The sequence below is a fragment of the Chelonia mydas genome, chromosome 1 (genome assembly GCF_015237465.2).
Source record: "Chelonia mydas isolate rCheMyd1 chromosome 1, rCheMyd1.pri.v2, whole genome shotgun sequence".
NCBI lineage: Eukaryota > Metazoa > Chordata > Testudines > Cheloniidae > Chelonia > Chelonia mydas.
Window position 1 is genome coordinate 279547875 of NC_057849.1, and position 23116 is coordinate 279570990.

Consider the following 23116-nt stretch of genomic DNA (forward strand, 5'->3'; position numbering starts at 1 on the left):
ATTTAAGTGTGTTAATCAAGTCTTGGATCGCCTACTCTGTGGAGTGTGAGTGTATAAGGTTCATCCAAACTTTGGCACAGTGAAGTTGACTCTCCTAGAGTAAAGACAGTACGTGGATACTCAAAGCTGAATAGTACTATTTTATACCCACTTTGCACAGTTGCAAAGGAATACATAGTATTACTCCTGGGGCAATTCTGTGCCACTGTGCACATGCATATTTCCTGTGCCGCACATATTTTTAATTTTGTTTGCAGAAAAATTGCTGCAGTTCTGCTTTTTGCCCACCAGAGGGTGTGTGGCATTAGAACAAAGCAGCTACACCTGGCCAGACCCAGCTATGATAGGGAAAAGAAAGAGCCTGCCTTCTTCACAGCACCTGTCAGGCCAGGTCACGAGACAGGGGTTGGGGAGTCAGACACCATGGGGCTGCTGAACAGTCAGATAGGGGCTCATAAGGACTAGTGGGGGAGGACAGACTGGGATGGGCTCAGTGGGAGTGGAGGCTCAGGGTCAAAGGGTGGGAGGGAGGTGCAGGGTCACATGGGTAGAGGGGGAGGGGGTGCAGAATTACAGGGGGGAAGGGAGATGGCTGAGTAGGGGCATAGAGACATAGGGACAGGGGTGCAGGGATACATGGAGCTGAGGGGAGGGAGCTGGCTGATGGATTGCAGGGACACATGGGGTTGGGGAGTAGGGATACATGGGGATAGAGGGCAGCTGGGGGGCACAGAGACAGATGGGGGAAGGGGTGCAGGAGCACATGGGGATAGGGAGAGTGGGTATCTGTGTGGGGATGGAGGGACACATGGGGACAGAGGGAGATGTGCCTGACTGAATGGGAGAGATTAGGGGTCAGCCAGGGTCTGCATGGGGGAAGCTCCCTAACAATCCCTCCCTGCTCCCCTCCTTTCCCACCCATACCCAACAACCCTTCAAGTTCACACCCAGGCTCCTTCCCAGCAATTACTTTCCTCTCCCTCAGCTCCTCCGTTACCCCTGACTCCCCGAAGCCTTTCCGCCGCTTCTGAGGGGTGCGGGAAATACATTTCTGTATTGTATTTTAAATGAATTATTATTCATTATTCAGAGTTCTGTATTAATTATGCAGAAGGAATCTATTTGTCAAAAAACATTTTCTGAATCTTTTTTGTTGTCTGTTTTGTTACAGACATACTTGCTGACAGGTATTTTGAAATAAATTACCAAAATAATTGAAATTGGTATGATTCTATTGTGTTATTTTGACAAATAAAATATGCAGAATTTTAAAATATTGTGTGTAGGATTTTTAATTTGTTGGTGCAGAATTCCCCCAGGAGTAACATAGATTGCAAGCTGTGGAGAATCAGGCTAGCTAAATGCAGGACTGGACCAGCTGAAATGAATTATTAAGTAATGTGTTTTGAGCAATTAGTGTCAGCAATTGACAGCTCTTTCCTTTGGGGAAAGGACATTGCTAATTTATAAAGGTCTCTTCAAATGTTGCTGGTCTAAAACTATTTTTTTTTTTTATTATGTTTTCTTAGAAATCAGTCTTTTTGATCTTTGTTTAAGATCCTGAGAAGGGGTAAGATTGTCCATTTGTTTTCAATGGCTTCTGTAAAGTCTGCAAATGCTTGCTAGTTAGACCTCAAAATACTCTGGTATTGATAGTCTGGTATCTGATTGTTTTGCCTGACTGGGATTATAAAATAGCACTGTGTAATGCTTGAACCTTTGCATGTTTTAATCTCTGGGCTACACCTGCAATTTGTGCTCTCACAGGTTAGAGTCTGAGGTAACATTTCTGTTTGATTTTTCTCTAATGAGTCATGTGGCTGCAACTGTTCAGTGACTTGAAACTTTTATTCCTACAAGTCTTACAATGCACTTATTTAGATGTTGTTAATAAGATGCTTTTAATTTAATCTTTCTTTCCTAATCCTGTCACTAACCTTACAGATTTCACATATATGTAGAGAAGCCACTTTGGGCGTGTCTCCATTTATAGTCAGAAGTATTTGAAGCAACTGGGATAGTTCTCTTCTCAGTCTTAGTTTGCTGTATGACAGCTGCAACACTGAAACAAGTCAATCACATACAAAAAAACTTTCTATCTTGTAATAATAGAAACAAGAGTAAAAAGGATAAATTACCAAGAACATATTCAAGGGACCCTGCCAACATGAAATCTAGTAAATTAAAATATGAGTTCAAAAAGTAGCCTGAGGGACAGCACCTGTCCCTTGGCATCCCTACTGACTTCTGTGGTTTTACAACTGCGCTTTCCCAGTTGTTAAACATACTTTCTTTTTAACTTGTAAGTGTTTGAAAGACCCACTAAACAACAGTAGAAACTAACTAAAGCCCTAAGACTCCAAATACTTATGTATATGAACAACTTTATATGTGAGAGTAGCCCCATTGATTTCAAATTGTAACTCAGGTGGGTCATTTGTGCACAGAATTTAATGGGACTACTGCTTGGCCTGGAGTAAAGTTACTCACATATATGTATACTGAATTGGTATTTATTTACCTATACAGGGGAACAATGAAATTAACTAGGCATAAAATGCTGACAGATGCATTCACTTTAAAAAAAAAAAAAAAATCTGAATAGTTGTAACAAAAGTAGGTTTGGGGGTGGAGGGGGACTTTGACGAAGTTGTACAGGGTTTTTTTGTTAAGCTGATGGTGTTCCTTTTTCCTTTGTGCTGAAATTTGGCTTTAGATATGACTACATTTTATTCAGAATGTTACTATCCCCAGAGAAACTTTGATAGGTGAGATTTAAAAAAAAAAAAATAGTACATATATGAGAGAGAGAGTGAGAGAGAACCAAGAAATGCAAAATTAAGGTTCAAGTAAAAAGGAAAAAAATAAAGAAAAAGCCCTATTGAACTTAGGGTTTTATATTGCCACCCATCACTATAGTATGTGAGCACCTGCCAAATAAAATCACTAGCAATAACTAAGTCCCTAGTGAACTTCATGGAATCTCTGTTGCTTCTGTTTCAGAGTAAGAACTCTGCTTGGGGAAGCGTTATGTATTTTTAATTTTTTATTTTCTTTTATGGTTGGCTTGTTCAGGGGTTTTGGGGTAGAAAGGTGATATACTGGAAAATCAAGAAATGCCTAATTATGTTTCTGTAAACAATCTAAACTGATGCATACGCCCACCTAGTGTTCATTCCTGACTTATAACTGGTTACATATAATCATTCTTAGTGAATTTTGTGTCTAATTTCAAGAGAGGATGTGAGTATATAGCTCTAATGGTGTGCTATGTAAGGAGTTGAAAAGGGTAGGTATAGTGATTTTTTTCCCAGCAACAATCTACAGTGGTTTGGGCTGTCTATTTCCTAACTGAATGGATTATTATGTTTATTGGCTAGAAACACAGAGCAGCTGAAGCAGGAAAGGGTTTGTGTTTAAGGCTGATGGCCTGTATGTAATTTGCACTTTTCATATAGAAGGTGGGGATTTGTAGTTCATAATGAAAATGTGGATGAGTTATGGTGACTTACTGGGATGACTGGAAATAGTATCTGGGTTTTTTGTGGCCATTGAATGGGTGTCGTCAGGTCAGAGTTTGTTTATTGATCCTTAACTTTTAAATTTCTTGGCTTTCAATCATTTGATAAATCCTGTGTTTGGGGTCTTGTATCTAAAGTTTATGATTTACAACCATCTTAATGAAGCTTTTTGTATGGGTATTTCCACAGGGATGTTTGAGTGTGTGTTGAAATGTTGTGTGACTGTTCTGAACTTTTTAAACTCTTCCCTGGAGAATAAGGAAGTCTAATAAAATAGAGCACAAGGTAAGCTATGTCAGGGAGGAGAAATCTTACTATGTTTAACTTCACTTCCCACAAAGCAGCGGCAGACTGTGTGCTCCTCTTTTATAGTCGTAGGAGCTGGGCTGCATATAATTAAATCTGTTCAAAAAGGACACATCTGCATGTGACTTCACTCAAGCAGACTCCTGCACCAGGCTCCTTATGGGTTCAGGGGTCCATCCATGTAAAGTCACTTGTAGGATCAGAGCCAAAGGCCTGAATCTGGCTAGTTGGGTTCTGGAGTCCAAAGATGTGTTGACTGACGCTAAAAAGCCCTGCTGAGATCTCAGTCAGCTCTCAGATGTTCATACGACCACAGAGAGTGACTCCAAAAATAAAACCCCACAACATTCCATAGAGATTGAAAGGAAGAGAGTGTCCAATTTTTAGCAGAAGCTACACTTGTGATTTTTGAGACGTATCCTTTGATTTTCTCTCTCAAATGGAACACATTGTGTCCGTAAATTCTCTTATCTCAAACACCTCATCCGATTAACTGCAATCCTGGGTTTAAAAAAACAAAGCAAAACAAAACCTTTTATTTCAGTATTCTCAGCCAAGATCAATTTTAGATCTTGGTGAAGGGCCTTTGACTTGGAATGGACTTATGCTGCGCTTCCTTACAAAGCCTTAGTGGAACTCCCCCTGCTGGTCACTCAACACACCGCTGTCCTTGGACCCACATGCTGGGCCCGTGTGCTCTTATGCTCCCTTTACTCTAAGCAAGTGTCAGTCACAGGGATGCCTCTTGTCTGATTTTATACCAGACAGTCCTTTTGGAGAGGTTTGTGCCCGTCTGGTTCTGGGACAAAACCAGATGTAGTTTTACCCATTATCAGACAGGGGACACAATTTTGAACAATGTGCTGCCCTGCCCCATGACCTCCATGCTGCTTGTCCGGTCAAGCTGGCATAGGCAGGGCAGTGTGCTCTTGAAAATGGTGCCCCCCCCCCATATGGCATTACCTCACACGCTCCATGCTTATGGGGTCATACTGGTGTGGGGGGGGGGAAAGATCACACTGGTTGGGGCAAGCCCATGGTGTTTCTGGAAGTGCCAGAATGTCCGATGTTCTGGGAATGTAGCTACCCTATTCAGTCACCATTCTTCTTTGACTTCACTGGCACACTTCCTGGGCACAGACTCTCTGTCTGACACCCCTTCTGGAAGTGGGTGTGCACATCATGGTTCAGCTGCCCTAGGTCCCCAGGACTGGTGCTGATCCCTCGTAGCTTAAACACAACCTTTCCCAAGGCTCCAGACATGCAGGCACTCTGGTTTATAGTTTACCCCTTCAGGGACTTGTGATATTGAAGACAATACAGAGATTTTACAGTAGGATTTCTAAAAATAATTCCTCTTTTTACTTTACTTTAGACAGCACATACGAGAGCCATACAGATCTAGGCAAAAAAATAAACACCTATACGCCATTCCCTGCCTCAATTTCCTCACCACTGTTGAGGGTTCTTTGGGATTTGGTCAGGGTCTTCTACGGTGTCCAGGATCCTCCTCCTTCTCCTACCTCCTGCACATGACTTCTTCAGAACATGAAGTGTCTGTCTATCTCTGTCTCTCTCTCTCTCTGACCCCCCAGTCAATGTCCTCCAGCTCCTGGCCTGACCAGCAGTCTAAAAGGTTTCCCCTCCTGTGTGGAAACCTGTTTCTCTGTCAGTCCTTCTGTGAGTATTTCCCCAACTTCTCAGCCCTCCAGTCTTTAAAGGCCCATCAGAGTCTCGTTCAAAGACAGACAGTCAGGCACCCTTCCCTTTGTGTTTAGCACAAGGAGTATGTAGTCAGAATACAGTTTAAAATAATCGTAAGGGCTTACAGAGGGTGAATAACACCAAACAGTTTGTAGGTTGCACATAGGTTCCCCAAATCATCTTGCTCTCTTTGACAGAGCCCCAAGATTTGTCACAGGGGATGTTGCAAATACTTCTTACTCAGCCAAATGTTTTGGAAGAGATGAGATGAGCAAGTGAGGGCATTGTCTTTTATTTTGGGGGGGTCTCAGAGGAGTGGCTAGGGCCCAGGCCTGCAAACACTTAATGCGTATAAGTAACATCATTCTCACAAGTAGTCAGTTAAGCTAATGACAGGTTTCAGAGTAGCAGCCGTGTTAGTCTGTATCCGGAAAAAGAACAGGAGTACTTGCAGCACCTTAGAGACTAACAAATTTATTTGAGCACAGCCTACTTCATCCCATGCCTAGAATGGAACATATAGTAAGAAGATATATATACATACAGAGAACATGAAAAGGTGGATGTTGCCATACCAACTCTAAGAGGCTAATTAATTAAGATGAGCTATTATCAGCAGGAGGGAAAAAAAACTTTTGTGATAATCAAGATTGCCCATTTCAGACAGTTGACAAGAAGGTGTGAGGATACTTAACATGGGGAAATAGAATCAATTTGTGTAATAGCCCAGCCATTCCCAATCTCTATTCAAGCCCAAGTTAATGGTACCTAGTTTGCAAATTAATTCCAGTTCAGAAGTTTCTCGTTGGAGTCTGTTTTTGAAGCTTTTCTGTTGCAAAATTGTTATCTTTAAGTCTGTTTTTGAGTGACCAGAGAGGTTGAAGTGTTCTCCTACTGGTTTTTGAATGTTATGATTTCTGATGTCAGATTTGTGTCCATTTATTCTTTTGAGTAGTTAAACTAATGGGTTTGTTCACACAGGCAAAGCTACTCACATGCCTAAGTGTTTGCAGGATTGGGCCCCTTGTAGGTAAACATTGTTTAGGCTATGTAACTATTGAATTATGATGCACATTGTATAAAGTGAAATAGGTAACTTTTAATGCAAGTTTGAAGTATTTTCTTCTATTTGACTTGCTTTTAGACTTCATTAAACTCTAAAAAGCATGAGTTTATTGTTCTTTATATTCTGGTAGTCCCCACAACATGCTAGGTGCTTTCCACCCAACAATAAAGACACAGTCCCTGTTTCAAAGAGCTCACAATCTAATCAAAAGATCTAAGTGAAGAAAATCTAATCAGTAGTTTTCCAGTTACAAAAGTTTACACTTTGCAAGCTCTGCGAGGCAATGCACATTTCAATAACTGCATGGGTATATCCGGTGCTCAGCCCACAGTATGAACAAACACTAGTCACCTGCCACTAACTGGTGCCTGTCAAGAAATGCTCATATGACTGAGGTGCAGGAGGATGAGGAAGGGCACCAGATGGCCTGTGGCTGGACTGAGGGTGCCTGCTAGCTAAGGAACTTGTGACTCTTCTCTTCATCCTCTCCAACATTTAAACAAAAACCAAACACCTACAGTGTCAAATGCAAAAGGTTACAGGCCACATCTTGCCTCATTTACTCACATAGGTAATCCAATTGACTTCTATTCAACTATTCTTGTGGGTAAGGACAGCAGTAATTAGCTGTATGTTAATATGTCCTTAAGCTTGTGCAGTTAGGTCCTCAAATATCAGGGCACGTAAAAGAGAAGGGTGAATTCATGCACTGAACTCTGGCCCTTAACCAAGTGACTTACAGTGAGCCTTCACCTATATTCAGATAGTTACCTTGGATTAAGAGTTGTGGGTGGCTTTTTTGCATTTATCTATTTTCAAATCACATGCAATTTATCATTAATAGAATAGGCCTCATTCTACAGATCATTGTGTTAGATTCCACCCCCCCACACTAATAATGGGGAAATCTGCACTTGGAATAGGAGCAGAATAGCCCAAAGTGTTCCTGCAATCTTTCAAATGCATATTAGTCACTTATAGATATTTGGGGATAATGCTTCTGTAGAAACCAGACAGCTCCAAAAGTCAGTACAATTAGTGATGGCCTTAAAATTAGAACAGTGATGCAGTACTGGTCACACATGGCTTTATCCTGGTCTGGATACTTGTCCCAGTCTGGATACCACCCAGAGTTACCTATAAACAAAACAGGAGGAATTATTTTCCAGCATAACTGTGCTTAAGGTAACAAATTCAAGAAACAATATCTGATTGTGATACATACTTATGACTTTCTCACGCTCTGGATTTTCTGGCAAGAGAAGAGAAAGGAACATAAACATGTTTACCAGTTAGAAACCATTTTAATTAAAAAAAATGAAAAATAATTGAGAACTTGGGTACATAACGAGATGCTCCAGGATCTGTGCTTTTCTCACCTGGGTGTAATATAAATATGTCTGTTTCACTTTAATAAAACATTGAAAAAATTCCCAAAAGAGGAAATCTGAGAATAACGTATTTCCACAATGATACTTCCGGGCCTCGCTGAGACAGAACTTGCTCATAACCACCTGCTTCTTTTAGCCCCTCGTGGCTGAAATAGAGGAAGTAGGATTTGATCACTGCAACTAATGCTATCGCTATTTACTTAGGCTTGGAGCCACAAAGAGACCTAGGAGCTACAATGCTGAACATCACAACACTTAACTTTTAGGCCTCTAGAAAATCACAGAACAAACACTGATCCACAGAGTCTCATTTAGGCCCCTATACAATGAATGGGGAGAGAGTATGCATTCCACAACACACTAGATGGGGAGCAGCCTAAGATAGCCAATGGGAGATGCTGATGAGAGGGGTGTGTCCTTTGCCCCACTCCCTCTGAGATAGCCCCATCTCCCTGCAGCCTGGACTTAGGCACCTCTCTCTGCTTAGTGATGCATGAATGGGAATCCAGAGCGTGGAGTCAGGCAGTTTAGGCACCTCTTGCAGGAATGAGTTAGGCGTCTGCCTTGCTCAGTTCAAAACAGCCAGAGGAGGAAGAGATGCTGGTGCTGCCACCCACCTTATAACTGTTAGCCCAGTGATTATGGTGTTCTTCTGGGATGTAGGAGAGTCAGGTTCAATTCCCCACTCTCCCTCTCTGAGGGGAGGGGAAGGATTTGAACAGGGGTCTCCCTTCCCCAGGAGCAGGTTCTAACCCCTGAGCTTTGGGATATTCTGATGTTGGGGCTCCCTCAGTTTCTTCTATTGAAGCTGTTCCACTGTGGATAAATAACAAAAGAGAGATTGGAGCAGGGGGACTGGACCCTGGGTCTTCCACCTCCCAGGTGGATTGTAATGTTGTGTTCTCTGTCTCTGGCCCAATGACTATTAAGTAGTTATCCACAGTGGTACAGTCACTGGGCTGAACATTTTCTGAAAACTTTTCCAGCTGGGCTGCTTCATGTTCCTTTTGAAAAACCAGCATATTGCCTCTCTGCATCCCCACCCCAACACGTGGTGGAGAGCAAATCATACGCTTACAGAAGGTTGGGCCTAGCTGTGATCCCAGGCTGGCTAGCCACTCCCTTGCAGTTTTGTTGCACTGGTGGGGGTATTAGCCTGGCTCCCTCCTAATGCTCACCGGTGTGCTAAGAGTGTCTCTTGCTACCTGGGGTGGAAAAGGGGTTCTTCATATTTTCTTTTCCTCCTCCATGTGGATCCCCACCATACTTGGCTTTTGGATGTCGTTTCTCATACATACTTGAAAGCAAGCAACCATTGTCTTGTGACAATGGTCCATTGATATTATGTCTTATTTATGGGTCTTTCCATATGATATCATTCAGTGAGGAACTTTCCTTTTTACTTACCACATAGGTTATCCACACACTTCTCACCGTTGCATTTGCTGCATGCTGCTCCCGTGTTATAAGGCTGTGTCGGATAATTCCCACTGCAAAGAGGGAAAACTTTGTTCTGATATTGACCTCCTTGGGAAGCATTTGACTGTCTTGGGTTCACGTTTTGTTGCAATGATTTTATCATGAGGAAATACTACAGCAAAGTCCCTTGCACACAGAACATGCAGTGAAATGGAAGAGAGCAGGAATGACTGGACCCCATGTTTAGGAACTCCATTTTAATGAAGTTTTGTCTAACACGGCCAAATGTCAACTTCCAGATGCTGAGAACTTTGAAAATGTGGTATTTAGCTATGCTACTGAAAGAGTTACTGAATACTGTGCGCACTGCACCTTTTAATATAGAGGAATCCCTGTCAGGCTGGCTGGGAATCTGTAAGGGAGCTATTTTATTTCAGTTTATATGCAGACTGTTATAGGCATCGGTTGTCTCTCCCTCTCTCTCTCTCTCTTTCCGCACCCTCCTTCCTTTCTAGGACCCCTTTCCCAACTGAACTCAATGGGGCCAGGATTTCACCCCATATTTGTTTGTTTATATAATCTCCAGTAAACCCTCTTGAGGACAAGCACTCAAATGAAGGATTAAGTGGAATTTAAGTGGTCCATAGCTTTTGTGCTCTCCCCCTGCACAGGGTTGAATGTCACTAAATCAAAAGGGACACTCATGGAACTAATGCCCAAATGAAGTATAGTTTGATTCGGTTAGCTCACATGCTAAAGGATAGAATTTGGGTGTACAAGAAACACAGCATACAGAGTTTCAATCTACTATTCAGCAGCGGTAAAGGACACCAATAGGATGCTGGCTCACACAGTATCAAGAGATGTATTAGAAGTCCAAGGATACTGCAGTACACTTTATAAAGCACTGGTTTGACATATTTGCAAGTACAGTCTTGTATTCTAGTCAATCTTGGTTACCCTAGGGTATGTCTGCACTGCAGTTGGGGGTGGGGGAGGGAGGGAGGGATGATTGCATCGTATAAACTAGCTAGCCTGAAAATTGAGAACAGTGAAGTCACATCAGCATGGGCTTCAGTGCGGGCTGTACAAGCCTGCCCGTGACCCTGGGTAATTACTTGGCCTGCGAGCCTGGAACCCTAAGTACTTACTTGGGTGGCAAACCTAGGCTGGACTCCTTGCTGCTGCGGCTTTACTGCTGTTAGTACTTGCCCTAGTTAGATTAAAGCTAGCTCCGGTACGTCCACCCAAGCTACCACCACACCTCCAATTGCAGTATAGACATACCCTATGTATAGAATGACATAGTTAAATTGGAGAACTACTCCCCTCCCCCCAAAGGGCCACTGAATAGATAAAAGGAGTGGCGATGTTTACACAGATAAAGGCTCTGTGTTTAAGGGCTAAATCCCTTGAATGTAAATTTCAGAGTTAGGGTTGAACTCCTGCCAAGTCTTAAAAAATTTCCATGCATGCTCAGAAGTAACATCAAGTGTATGGTTTGCCAGTGATACACCAATCAGAAGATCAGTTGCTCAAATATTCAATGCAATCCATCTTCCAGCATCTCCCCTATTTTACCTTTGGCCCCTTTATTGACTCCAGTGGGTAGCCCTCTCCCCGAGCAAAGAGAATTGGGCATGGCTTCCTGTGGAAGATCTCATTGCTGCTTCAAGCATTATCCACACGAGTTTCTCGGAAAGTAACGAGTCGCTCCTCCCCCACACCACAGCCTTGTACAATAATTGTAATGAGAGGACTTACGCTGGCCCATAGTTGCAAATGAAATGTGCTGCCTTCGATCCATGAAACCCTGTTACTGTAGGGCAAAAGTGAACAGCGCAGCCAACTTTGTAACTTGTCGCCCAAACAACCTGAAAAGAAGTGGACCATAAGCTACAATCAAATACCTGATTTAACATTCATGGGACTACAGAGAGACTGCTACCGTACTTGTGACACACACACACAATTGCTGAACTAAGAAAAATGTATCCTAGGGACTCTTTACTTGTCCAGGCCTGGCTTGACATGAGTAGTTGGACACGGGTGAGGCCTCGTTTCTGGGGAGACAGGACTAAGGAGGTAAATGGATCAGCAGGCTGGAAACAGAATGTCTGTACCAGCTAAGAAAAGGTGGAACATCCAGGGCACCGTTTACAATGGATAAGTCAGGAACATAAAGATGAGGTACAGCGTGAAGCCATGTCTACACTAGAGACCTGACAGTGGCACAGCTGTCCCGATGCAGCTGCACTGCTGTAAGACTTCCCATGTAGCCACTCCATGCTGACGGGAGAGAGCTCTCCCGTCAACGTAATTAAATCACCTCCAATAAGTGCTAGGAGCTATGTTGGCGGGAGAGCATCTCCTGCTGACATAGCGCTGTCCACACTGGTGCTTCTGTTGGTGTAACTTACGTCACTCAGGACTGTGTGTTTTTCACACCCCTGCGCAACATAAGTTATACCGACAAGTGCCAATGTAGACATAGCCTAAGTCAGGTGTGGACAGAGAATGCTGTACAGGGACTGGCTTCTGCAAAAAGTAACCAAGCCAGTCCCCAAATATGTCATGTTTAAATGCATATAAAGGAGGACACATTAAATTATTGAAAACACTGGCAAACGGGAATTCTTTCCACTGATGCATTTTCATATGTTGATCTTGTGTGACTAGGAAAATAACTTGGGCAGGTAGTTGACTTCTTCTAGGAAACGTGAAGGTTAGGTGTGTTGAATCGGTCTCATTGACTTCATTGTAGTCCACTGACCCGCACTATTTTTCTATCTGGAAAAGCGTTAATAGGTCAAAGACATGACGTGCAATAAAGGCCCATTTCAGCTCATCTCTCACTCAACTCAATTTCCCCACATGCTGAAGCCAGTTAGGTTATGTAAGAGTACAGTTTGGCTCAAAGTACCTAAAGTTACCCTTTATCCAATGAGAATGAAAGGCTCTCAGCTGGATTCCTGCCTCTCAGCATCCCAGGAATGTGACTTTCTGCTCGCTAACCATTCCTCCACCGTATTTTAAACTTTTTATAACAAGTTTTAGTGAATTTATTGCTCCCAAAAAATGCTGGTGTGATGTTCCCAGAAACTGAAATCCTCTTTTTGTCTGTAGGCAAAGCTCAACAGCTCAGCCTTCATGTCCGCATGATCCTTTGCCTCTTTTTGGTGAGACTGCCCACAGGAGACATGAACCTTATCTGCTACGAACTGGGCTGATGCCACAATTTCATTTAACATATAGGCCACTGTGCAGTCGGAAAGCAGTTTTTAATGGGACTCTTTATAAAAGCGAGAGCTATATATATGTGAGAATATGTAGATAGTTAATATAAAGCAAACCTCCTACTTGCACATAAAAATGGTGCATATTTTTCATAAATATAGGCTGAATAAAGCTGTGCATTGCAAATAGCTTCTGGATTACACAGCTGGTAACAGTAATAATGATTTTTTTAGTCATTACCAATCTGAGCCTGATCTTTTTGAATTGCTGACCTAAAACTGAAAGACCCTGTAGCCAATTTCCAGTCTTGCCCCATTCTGATTTTGAGCCCATTCTGAACTCTTAAATAACCTGTATTGCTACTACGAGCCTGAGGGTCTGTATCTGATTCCTTGCTAGAGAGAGTCTTTTTCAGGGAAACACAAATAAGATTAAATTTAAAAGATTAAAAAAAAAATCCTCTTTATTTCAAGGGCCCTTTCTAAAACAGTGAAATAAAAAGCGCATGCGCACAGTGTGATTACAAGACTTAGAAAATAGTTTGTTGAATTGGAATAAGAATCTCCCATTTTAAATTACGATCGACAAAAATAATTCTGAAGTTCAGCTGGAGAAATGTAGCAAATGACTTACCTGAGTGTAATGGCCACACATGTTGGTGCAAGTGTTAGTGCCATAGGCGTAGTCTTTGAATTCACTGTACCAACTAGTGAGGGCTGCAGTCACAGAAAAAATGTGGAGAGACCCAGTCCAGATGTTTTCTCCAACAGAAGTAAAGGTAGGGTGGGCTTTCCCGCGTATCTTGAGATAGATATTATGTTTAAACTGACATGTCTTTGCCCATGCTCTGGCTGTCTTTGCCAAATCTGGGTCCCAGCTCTGCCAAATGTAAAGACAGACACAAACCATTTTTAGTTACATTGGCATAACAGTAATGCAAAGGAATTTCCTAGGGAGGCCATCGCAGATGTGAAAATTTCATATGTTCTGCATATCTATTCATTCCTGGCCTCCTTGGAGATTTCCAAGAAAGGGCTCGGGAGTTTTATAGAACCAGCTGATAAATGAGTACACAGGACAGTTTTTGATAAGTTTAACCACTCATTCAGACAGGCACATCAAAGTTCTGTTTTTGCTGGACTCCTGGGTTTATAAGACAAACACTAAACTTGTTTGGAAAATAAATGTAGGCATTTAAGCTCTTTTTAGTCAAAAATGGGGATTCATTGCTGTGTTAAAGAACTAATTTTCAAGAGCACCATAGGTATTTCAGAGCAAATTTGTGTTGCCATCTGTCCAGTTTTATGGGCTGAGGATAATCCCAGATGTTCCAATTTTTTGCACAATCCTAGAGCAAATCCTATCTGTGTGTGTGGTTAACATTAAAGTCAATGAGAGCTTAATATGCATGCCCGTTGGCAGAGCCCCTTGACTTTCTAATCAAGTCATGTGCATACCATGAGCCAAACTTTTAACGTGGTTTAAACTCTGCCTGTAAATTTGTACTCACAAGTTCTGTGAGTGCAAACGCTGGCTCCAAATCCATATTTGCATAAACAAACATGAATTTGCCTATGCAAATCAGACAGTCAAATTGCTGTCTATGAAATTTGTATACTCAAATGCCTATTTGCACAAGTGTTTTGCTTTTGCTTTTTCTTTGTGCACACAAAGCCTTCTGGGACAAATGTAGAGTTGTGTCTTTCTGAAAACTCAGCCCTGGGATCTTACACTTGTATCTTTAAAAAGACCCCTTTTTATTGTGAAAATTCAGTGACCCAGTCAATTCCATGCTTGCATGACGTATTTTGTTTTTTAGAAAAATTTTAACTTGTGGAATTTCTGTTGCATCTCCTGACTGCCTAAGTGTCTGTAAATAAACTTTCTTCTTTTCAAATTAATTATCAATACTAACTGCTCTGTCAAGGACTAAATGATCACTAGAAATGTAAAACTAACACAATGAGACTTTAAATTTTATGAAATGTAGCTTATGACATTTATCTAAGTACAGTACTTGAAATATGCTGACAACTGTATTATGTTACAGTAGTATTAAACTGAGGTAATTTCTAAACATATTTTAGAGATACATTTTATAACCCACTGCAAATATATATTTCTTCCCTTTCTTTTTGTAGCTAAGACTGTAAAAGTGAATTGTGCATAAATCAACAAAAGCTAAGATATTTCTAGCTGACATTTAGTAACTAACTCAAGTTGAGGTGATTTCCTTTCAGAACAGGTGAGTTATAATGTCAGCATTTATGGTTTAAATCTTTGACTTTGCTTGGGTTTGTCTCACAAAATCGATATAAAAACAACTTGCCCAACAAAATATTCCTGAAGTTTGTTTTTTCATATTAACTGGTTTATCAAGCTTTTGTCAGTAATTTAGACAAACTGTTACTTGATATTTCCCTAATTTTTAAAGAGAACAAATACAATAGATCTGCTTGAATGAATATTTACAAGAGACTACTTTCCAATTCCAGCCTTAATATTATTACAAGTTAAGAGTAATATTCCTTGTTACATCTGTGCAACCCCTATGAGTTATAAGAAAGAGACCCAGACAATGGTTGCAAGTAGTGAATTTGGTTCAGAGAGTTTAGGGGACCTGTTCTGTAGTTTTTGTTCTTCTTTACAATTCAATTTTTCTCCTCTACCTCCGAAAACAATCTGTGCATTTTTTTCCTATTTGTGTGACTACACCTAGTTAGAGTTGGTTGACTCCTGCAAAAACAGCGTTTGTAAACACTCAGATCCCAAAGGACTGATTTGTTTGACCATATTTATAACTCTTATTAGCTTTCCGTGTGACTGCATCTTTGTTCACATAAACAAAGATTGATTCATGTGAAAAGCCAATAAGAGCGTGTGAGGAATGGCTGTTTTTTGTACAAATACCACATGGAAAACATATTCATTATTTTTCAATAACTCCTCATCAATTTTTATTCTCACATTTAAAAATAATTCACACATCAAATTAGGGAGCAGAAACAATGCCATATGACTTGGGTGACCAATGGCCCACCACTGTACAGGCAAAGAATATCACTACATTACATCTGGGAGCACGCTTCCCAGTGTGGGGAGAAGGATGTGCTGGCTTTGCTCCTGCTAACATGCTAAAAATAGCAGTGTAGCCAGGGAAAGCATGGGTGGTGGCTCAGGCTAGCCGGCAGACTCTGTACCTTGGGGCTGTGGGCAGGTTTGCACCAGGCAGCTAGCCCAAGCTGCCACCCATGCTACCCCACTATTTTTAGCGAACCAGCTCGAGCAAAGCTAGTGCGTGTCTGTTTACCTATGCTGGGAAGCATGGTCCCTGAGGAAGTGTCAATGTACCCAAAGTGAACAGTGCATGAACAGTTGAAAACTGCTGAATACTTGCAAGGAAGTGACAGGTCCAAATCCCATTGCAGTCACTGGGAGTCTTTCCACTGACTTGAATGGCCTTTGGATGAGGCCCAAGGAGTGCCTTCACACAAACTGAGCAGGGAGGAAGGGTTACATTTGTCAGTTCACTTGTTTGCAACGAAGAATTTGACAGTCTCTCTTCTTTGGTAATGCCTCTGTAACCTCCCAGTAAGATGTGTAGAGTTATTTTGAAATTGACATATTCTTTAGATGCTGAAGACACCACAAACACTGTCAACAGCCTCTTCTTGTATTTTTGTTGCTTGCATGAAGAGAAAGAGGAAATGCTTCTCACATCCATTTTAAAAAGGCTATTCTCAAAAAGGTGGAATATCTTGAGTTTGTTCTCTTATATCTGTAGATAGAATCCTGAGCGTGATCTGAGGCCTGGTCTATACTACAGAGTTAGATCGACATAAGGCAGCTTACATTGACCTAATTCTTTGTAAGTGTCCACAATAATATGTAGTTTCCACTGATGTAAGTCGCCCTCTACACTGACTTATTAACTCCACCTCTGAGAGAGATGTAGCACTTAAGTCGATGTAGTTAGGGTCGCTGCACTGTCAGTGTAGACATGCTTTGCTTATACTGACTATTGCTGCCTTTCAGAAACTGTCCCACAATGCCCCATGCTAGCAGTTAAATCAGTGCAAACGCTCCTGGTGAGGATGCACACCACCAACGAAAGGAGTAGTGTGGACGTGTAAAATTGATTCAATTCTGTGGTGGCTATATATCAGTGTAACTTAGGTCAACTTAATTTTGTAGTGTAGATTTGCCCTGAGGTAAACAAGGGCTCCAAGTGAAATACTGTAATTCTCTTTGCTTAGCTCTTCAACAATTAAAAGTTAAGTATGACTAAGACGTGTGTGGTTTTACACTACATTGTATTTCACAATAGGTTTTGGCACTTCCCCTATTGCTTCTTCCACATTAGGTACCTCATTGGAGGGGGGGGCAGGGTTGAATTAGTCTGACCTCCTTCAAAAATAATTCTGTCAAGGTTTTTAGGCCTCATACTAGTTGTAATATAATCTTTCCCCTATAATTTGTGAGCATAATTCTTCAGATTTTGTGTCTAATTTAAAACAAAGAAATTTTGCACTTCATTGCTGTAATCCTAATATACAACCCTACTGCTCTTTCAATAAGACGTACAAGACTCAGGATGGTGACAGGCACCAGTAAAAGAACCTTGAGGGGGATAGGCAGACAGGACCCAGGTAGAACCTAGTGAGAGGGCCAGCTTCATCTGGAAGCTTTGAACCAGCACGTACAGTAACTCCTCGCTTAACGTTGTAGTTATGTTCCTGAAAAATGCTAATTTAAGTGAAACCATGTTAAGCAAATCCAATTTTCCCCATAAGAATTAATGTAAATAGAGGGGGTTAGGTTCCAAAGAAATTTTTTCACCTGACAAAAGACTAGATTTGTGTGTGTGCATACCCCCACACATCTACACAGTACAAAAATTTGAAACAAACAATTTAATACTTTACACAACAATTATGACTGTGAAGCTTGGTTGAGCTGGTGGAGTCAGAGGGTGGAAGAGGGTGGGATATTTCCCAGGGAATGCCTTACTGCTAAATGATGAACTAGCACTCCGTTGAGCCCTCAAGGGTAACACATTGTTAATGTAGCTTCACACTGTACAAGGCAGCATGAATGGAGGGAGGAGACACAGCATGGTAGAGAGACACCGAGACATATACCGTGAGTGTGAGAGACGTGCATTGCCCCTTTAAGTATGCTGACCCCACTCTAAGTACATTGCCTTTTAAGTAGATCAGCAAGTTGAGACAGCAGCTGCTGCCAGCAAGCTCCCTCCATCCCCTTCCTGTCCCTCCCCCCTGCTCTGTGGAGATGGGGGGCAGGAGCGGGGGGGAGGGGGACACTCTGACATTAGCACCCCTCTTCCCTCCCTCCCCCCCCCCCCCCGGCATGCAGGAGGCTCCTGGGAGCAGCTCCAAGGCAGAGGGCAGGAGCAGCACATAGCAGTGGGGGGAGGGACAGCTGAACTGCCCAGCAATTGATAACCTGCACAGGGAACTTAGGGGAGCTGATAGGGGAGCTGCCAGTCCACTCTGGTTCCAACCCCCATCAGCTAGCTCCAATGCAAGCAGTGGACAAAGAAGGTGGCTGCCAAACAACGTTATAAGGGAGCATTGCACAACTTTAAACGAGCATGTTCCCTAATAACAAAACAACGTTAACTGGGACAACATTAAGTGAGGAGTTACTGTAACAAACACACACTATTCTCATAACTGTAAAAAGAAAAAAAAAAACATTTTCCAACTTCCAGTCTGTGGTGTTTATCCAGGAAAAAAAAATTGCCTCTCCAGTAGTTGTCTCAGCAAAGTTACTCATGGTTTGTGCGTACATAGGGTCCGCTTCTTAGCGGCCACCTCTTTCCTGGTGGTGGATTCACAGTCGCTGGTCACTCCAATTGTCATATATGCAAATGAGTTTTAGAATGTTGGCAGGGATCTTGCTGAGCATGGACACAGTACATCTTATGTGGTGGCAGATTTTTCCCTAGAGTATATTTGGCCACAGCACCAATATATCTTGATTTCCCTGTCTTGAAGTTCAGTAATGGAGACTTCTCCAACGAGAAGATACAGGAAGCATCACAACCTAAATATTACCCATCCTAACAAGAAAGGGAACTAGGTAGGGTGGGATGTTTTCCCAGGACTTTGAAAAAAGAAAAGGAGTACTTGTGGCACCTTAGAGACTAACAAATTTATTTGAGCATAAGCTTTCGTGAGCTACAGCTCACGTCATCGGATGCATGCAGTGGAAAATACAGCGGGGAGATTTATATACACAGAGAACATGAAACAATGGGTGTTACCATACAGACTGTAATGAGTGTGATCAGGTAAGGTGAGCTATTACCAGCAGGAGAGTCGGGGGAGGGGACCTTTTGTAGTGATAACCAAGGTGGGCCATTTCCAGCAGCTGACAAGAACGTCTGAGGAACAGCAGGGGGATAAACATGGGGAAATAGTTTTACTTTGTGTAATGACCCATCCACTCCCAGTCTTTATTCAAGCCTAAGTTAATTGTATCCAGTTTGCAAATTAATTCCAATTCAGCAGTCTCTCGTTGGAGTCTGTTTTTGAAGTTTTTTTGTTGAAGAATTGCCACTTTTATGTCTGTAATCGAGTGACCAAAGAGATTGAAGTGTTCTCCGATTGGTTTTTGAATGTTATATTGTTATGTTATGTTATTGCTTTCTGCCCAGGGCAATTCAAACCAAATAAAGTTAATATCTATTTACCTTCTAAACTAAGTAAGAGATGAGATGGACTATTATTAATCTCTTTTAAGCATTCTAAACATCACTACATATGTAATAAACAGCATGGTCTAGTAGATTGGGCACAAGACTGAAACTCAGGAGAGTTATATTCCATTTCCAGTTCTGCCACTACCTTACTGGGTGACTATGGACAAATCATTTAATCCTTTTGTATCCCCTTCTGTCTTATATCTGGCTTTTATATTTGTCTTTTCTTACTACAGGTTTGTACAATGCCTAGCAGAAGGTGACCCTGAGCTTGGCTGGGGCCTCTAGGTGATGCTATAATATAAATTAATAATAAAAAATTACAAGGGACTGGTCCACCTTGATTATCACTACAAAAGGTCCCCCCCCCCACCCGCTCTCCTGCTTCATTCCCATTGTTTCATGTTCTCTGTGTATTTAAATCTCCACACTGTATTTTCCACTGAATGCATCCAATGAAGTGAGCTGTAGCTCACGAGAGCTTATGCTCAAATAAATTTGTTAGTCTCTAAAGTGCCACAAGTACTCCTGTTCTTTTTGCGGATACAGACTAACACGGCTGCTACTCCGAAACAGGACTTTGAAGAAACCCTCCCAAGGATTTGTCCCTCTGAACAGAACAGCAGGGTTTCTGTTACATACTTATACACATTTATCAATGTAGTTTGTGAGTCCCTTGAACTAGGGAAAGGGAATCACTGTTGCAGTTGACAAATGGGAGTTATCCCCTTAAGGGGATTTTTATATTTTTAACAGAAGGCTGGATCTGTCTGTATCCAAGCGTGGGATGGGTAGACACTGCACTCCCAACAGTAATAATCAGGTGAATGGGGAGCCTGAAAGATCCTAGAACTGACAGCCAGGGACTTCATTCCTGGTTAGATTTGGTTTAGTTTCTTTTGGGCCTCTGCTGCCGCCCCAGCACCTCCAGGTTATAGGAACAAAATAGGGGCAAAAATTGGGGATTGGTCCTGCTTTGAGCAGGGGGTTGGACTAGATGACCTCCTGAGGTCCCTTCCAACCCGGATATTCTATGACCACCACCAGCTGTGAATAATCCTCTGTTGGATGAAGTCCTGAGACAGCATAGCAGGTAACAAAACAGCTTTAAAATCTACAAAGTAACTTGATGACAGTGTCCTCTTCCAGCGTAGATTTACAGCACACAACACTGAAGAGAGCCGGGAGGGGTGGAAACCAACTAATGGGCATATTTAAGGCTTCACATAAATCACACAGGCTGCTGAGCTGTGACAGTTTAAAATAAGGAGGATTTTCATACCATAAACCTCAAACGTAAGAGTGGGGTTTGAAAAATCCATCTGAACCCAGGGAGAGGCACTGAGCAGGTTTGTGTCCAGCTGTGATAACTGGAGTCTTACTGAAGTGGTTTGAGGTTTTGGGGGTGTGGGTTTTGTTTTTTTGACTATGATTCAAGGAGGGTTGGCGTAGCTGAAAAGCTTTTGCAAGCAGTTACAAAAGTAAATCTTCCTGAGAACTGTTAACACCATTGCAACATTCACCGTCTGTGTGCAAGTGAGGAGTAAAATTGTGTAATATTGTTGAAGGTCACCTTACCATGTGAAGCATGTTGCTGGCTGCTGGATTCACCCGGGACCGAAAACGGTTATGAGCTGTCACACACTCCTCAATAAACTGTTTGTCTCTTGTATCAGGTAAAGTACTTGGCTCATAAGAGTAGCAGCAAACTGAGAGAGCCAATACTACCATCACAGGAAGGGACAGCATGATTTTCATGTCTCTCTGACCTTCCAACTTTGAAAGCAAAATATTTTAGCTATATAAGGTGCTCTTAGCTCCTCGGATGGTGTTTTGGCTGGAAGGCTGAGTTTTATCTTCAAATTACAACTGCTTAATAGGGTACTGGTAACAGGAAACTACTCAGCTTCAGCAGCCTCAAAAAAAGGAATGAAGAAACTGTGGTAAATAAATTTTGCACTGAAGCTGTCAAGTTTCTGTTTTAGTGAGCATTTTTATTGGCTGGGCAAAGAATAGGCCAGGGAGGGGAGGGGGGAGAGGAGCACGTGATGTTGCTCCTGGCAGGGGAGGGGACGAATAAGCAGCGTTGCTCCGGCTGGTGGTATGTGGGGAAACTTCCCCCGCCCCACTGGCACCCCTGTCCTCCGTTTCAGACAGAAACTTCTAGAGTTTAGAATAGCCCAAATTAGTGAACTCTACAGCAATGCACTTCTTACAGCAATGTTAACTCTCTGTATAGTAACTGGAGTTCAAGATGTGTTGTCTGTGTGTGTTTCATTTCTTGTTTCGGACTGAAAATAAGGTGTAACTTTAACAGATCTGCTCTAGGAATTATTATGGGGAAGTTCTATGGTTTGTGTTATGCAGGAGGTCTGACTAGATGATCACAGTTAGGGCTGTCCTTAGACATATGCAGCTGCTGCATAGGGCACCTGAAAATGTGGAGCATCCCTGGGTCTTAGTGTTCACCCTTCCGCCTCGTCCTATCCCTGTTCTGACCCTTCCTGTAGGTTCCCACCACAGCTGGCTGCTGCAGCCTGGTGAGTCTTCCTCTGAAGTGCATCTAGTACTTAAAAGTGAAAAAGCCTGCCAGACCTATTAGCACATTGAAACTGTTAAAGAGCCATTCAAGTGGTAATGAAGCCATTTAACAGGCATTTGCCAATCCCCAGGTATATATACTACATGCCACAGCCATGGTTCCCTTAACCCACCCAGCAATATTGTTAATCTATCCAACTATACTCTTAGCCCAGCAGAAGAATCTGTCCTATCTCGGGGCCTCTCCTTCTGCCCCTCCACCCCCACGAACATGATACACTTCTGTGGTGACCTAGAATCCTATTTTCTCCGACTCAAGGAATATTTCCAACACACCTCCGAACAACATACTAATCCACAGAGACCTTCCTACCAACACTACAAAAAGAAGGATTCTAGGTGGACTCCTCCTGAAGGTCGAAACAGCAGACTGGACTTCTACATAGAGTGCTTCCGCCAACGTGCACGGGCTGAAATTGTGGAAAAGCAGCATCACTTGCCCCATAACCTCAGCCGTGCAGAACACAATGCCATCCACAGCCTCAGAAACAACTCTGACATCATAATCAAAAAGGCTGACAAAGGAGGTGCTGTTGTCATCATGAATAGGTCAGAATATGAACAAGAGGCTGCTCGGCAACTCTCCAACACCACTTTCTACAAGCCATTACCCTCTGATCCCACTGAGGGTTACCAAAAGAAACTACAGCATTTGCTCAAGAAATTCCCTGAAAAAACACAAGAACAAATCCGCACAGACACACCCCTGGAACCCCAACCTGGGGTATTCTATCTGCTACCCAAGATCCATAAACCTGGAAATCCTGGGTGCCCCATCATCTCAGGCATTGGCACCCTGACAGCAGGATTGTCTGGCTATGTAGACTCCCTCCTCAGGCCCTACGCTACCAGCACTCCCAGCTATCTTCGAGACACCACTGACTTCCTGAGGAAACTACAATCCATCGGTGATCTTCCTGAAAACACCATCCTGGCCACTATGGATGTAGAAGCTCTCATCCCCTAATGCCCCTACTCTACTTGCGCTATATTGATGACATCTTCATCATTTGGACGCATGGAAAAGAAGCCCTTGAGGAATTCCACCATGATTTCAACAATTTCCATCCCACCATCAACCTCAGCCTGGACCAGTCCACACAAGAGATCCACTTCCTGGACACTACAGTGCTAATAAGCGATG

The 23116-nt window shown here is 42.4% G+C and overlaps 1 protein-coding gene across 1 annotated transcript; it reads right to left on the minus strand.

Moving 5' to 3' along the window:
* Nucleotides 1-5820: 5820 nt before the first annotated feature.
* Nucleotides 5821-21287, minus strand: LOC102944644 (glioma pathogenesis-related protein 1). Its single transcript, XM_027832830.3, has 6 exons — nucleotides 20950-21287; nucleotides 13278-13523; nucleotides 11172-11281; nucleotides 9396-9478; nucleotides 7823-7849; nucleotides 5821-7734 (listed from the first exon to the last, which is right to left on the minus strand). Exons 1-6 carry the CDS (start codon nucleotides 21127-21129, stop codon nucleotides 7565-7567), a joined length of 816 nt encoding a protein of 271 aa, XP_027688631.1. The 5' UTR covers nucleotides 21130-21287; the 3' UTR covers nucleotides 5821-7564.
* Nucleotides 21288-23116: the final 1829 nt, after the last annotated feature.

Excerpts from the sequence above, each read along its gene's own strand:
- LOC102944644 (XM_027832830.3), bottom strand. The coding sequence starts at position 21,129 with ATGAAAATCATGCTGTCCCTTCCTGTGATGGTAGTATTGGCTCTCTCA. Across the intron at positions 9,479-11,171 it reads ATTTGCAACTATGGGCCAGC|TGGGAATTATCCGACACAGC; the intron begins GTAAGTCCTCTC and ends CCCTCTTTGCAG. Across the intron at positions 7,735-7,822 it reads AGAGCGTGAGAAAGTCATAA|GTAACTCTGGGTGGTATCCA; the intron begins GTATGTATCACA and ends TTTTGTTTATAG.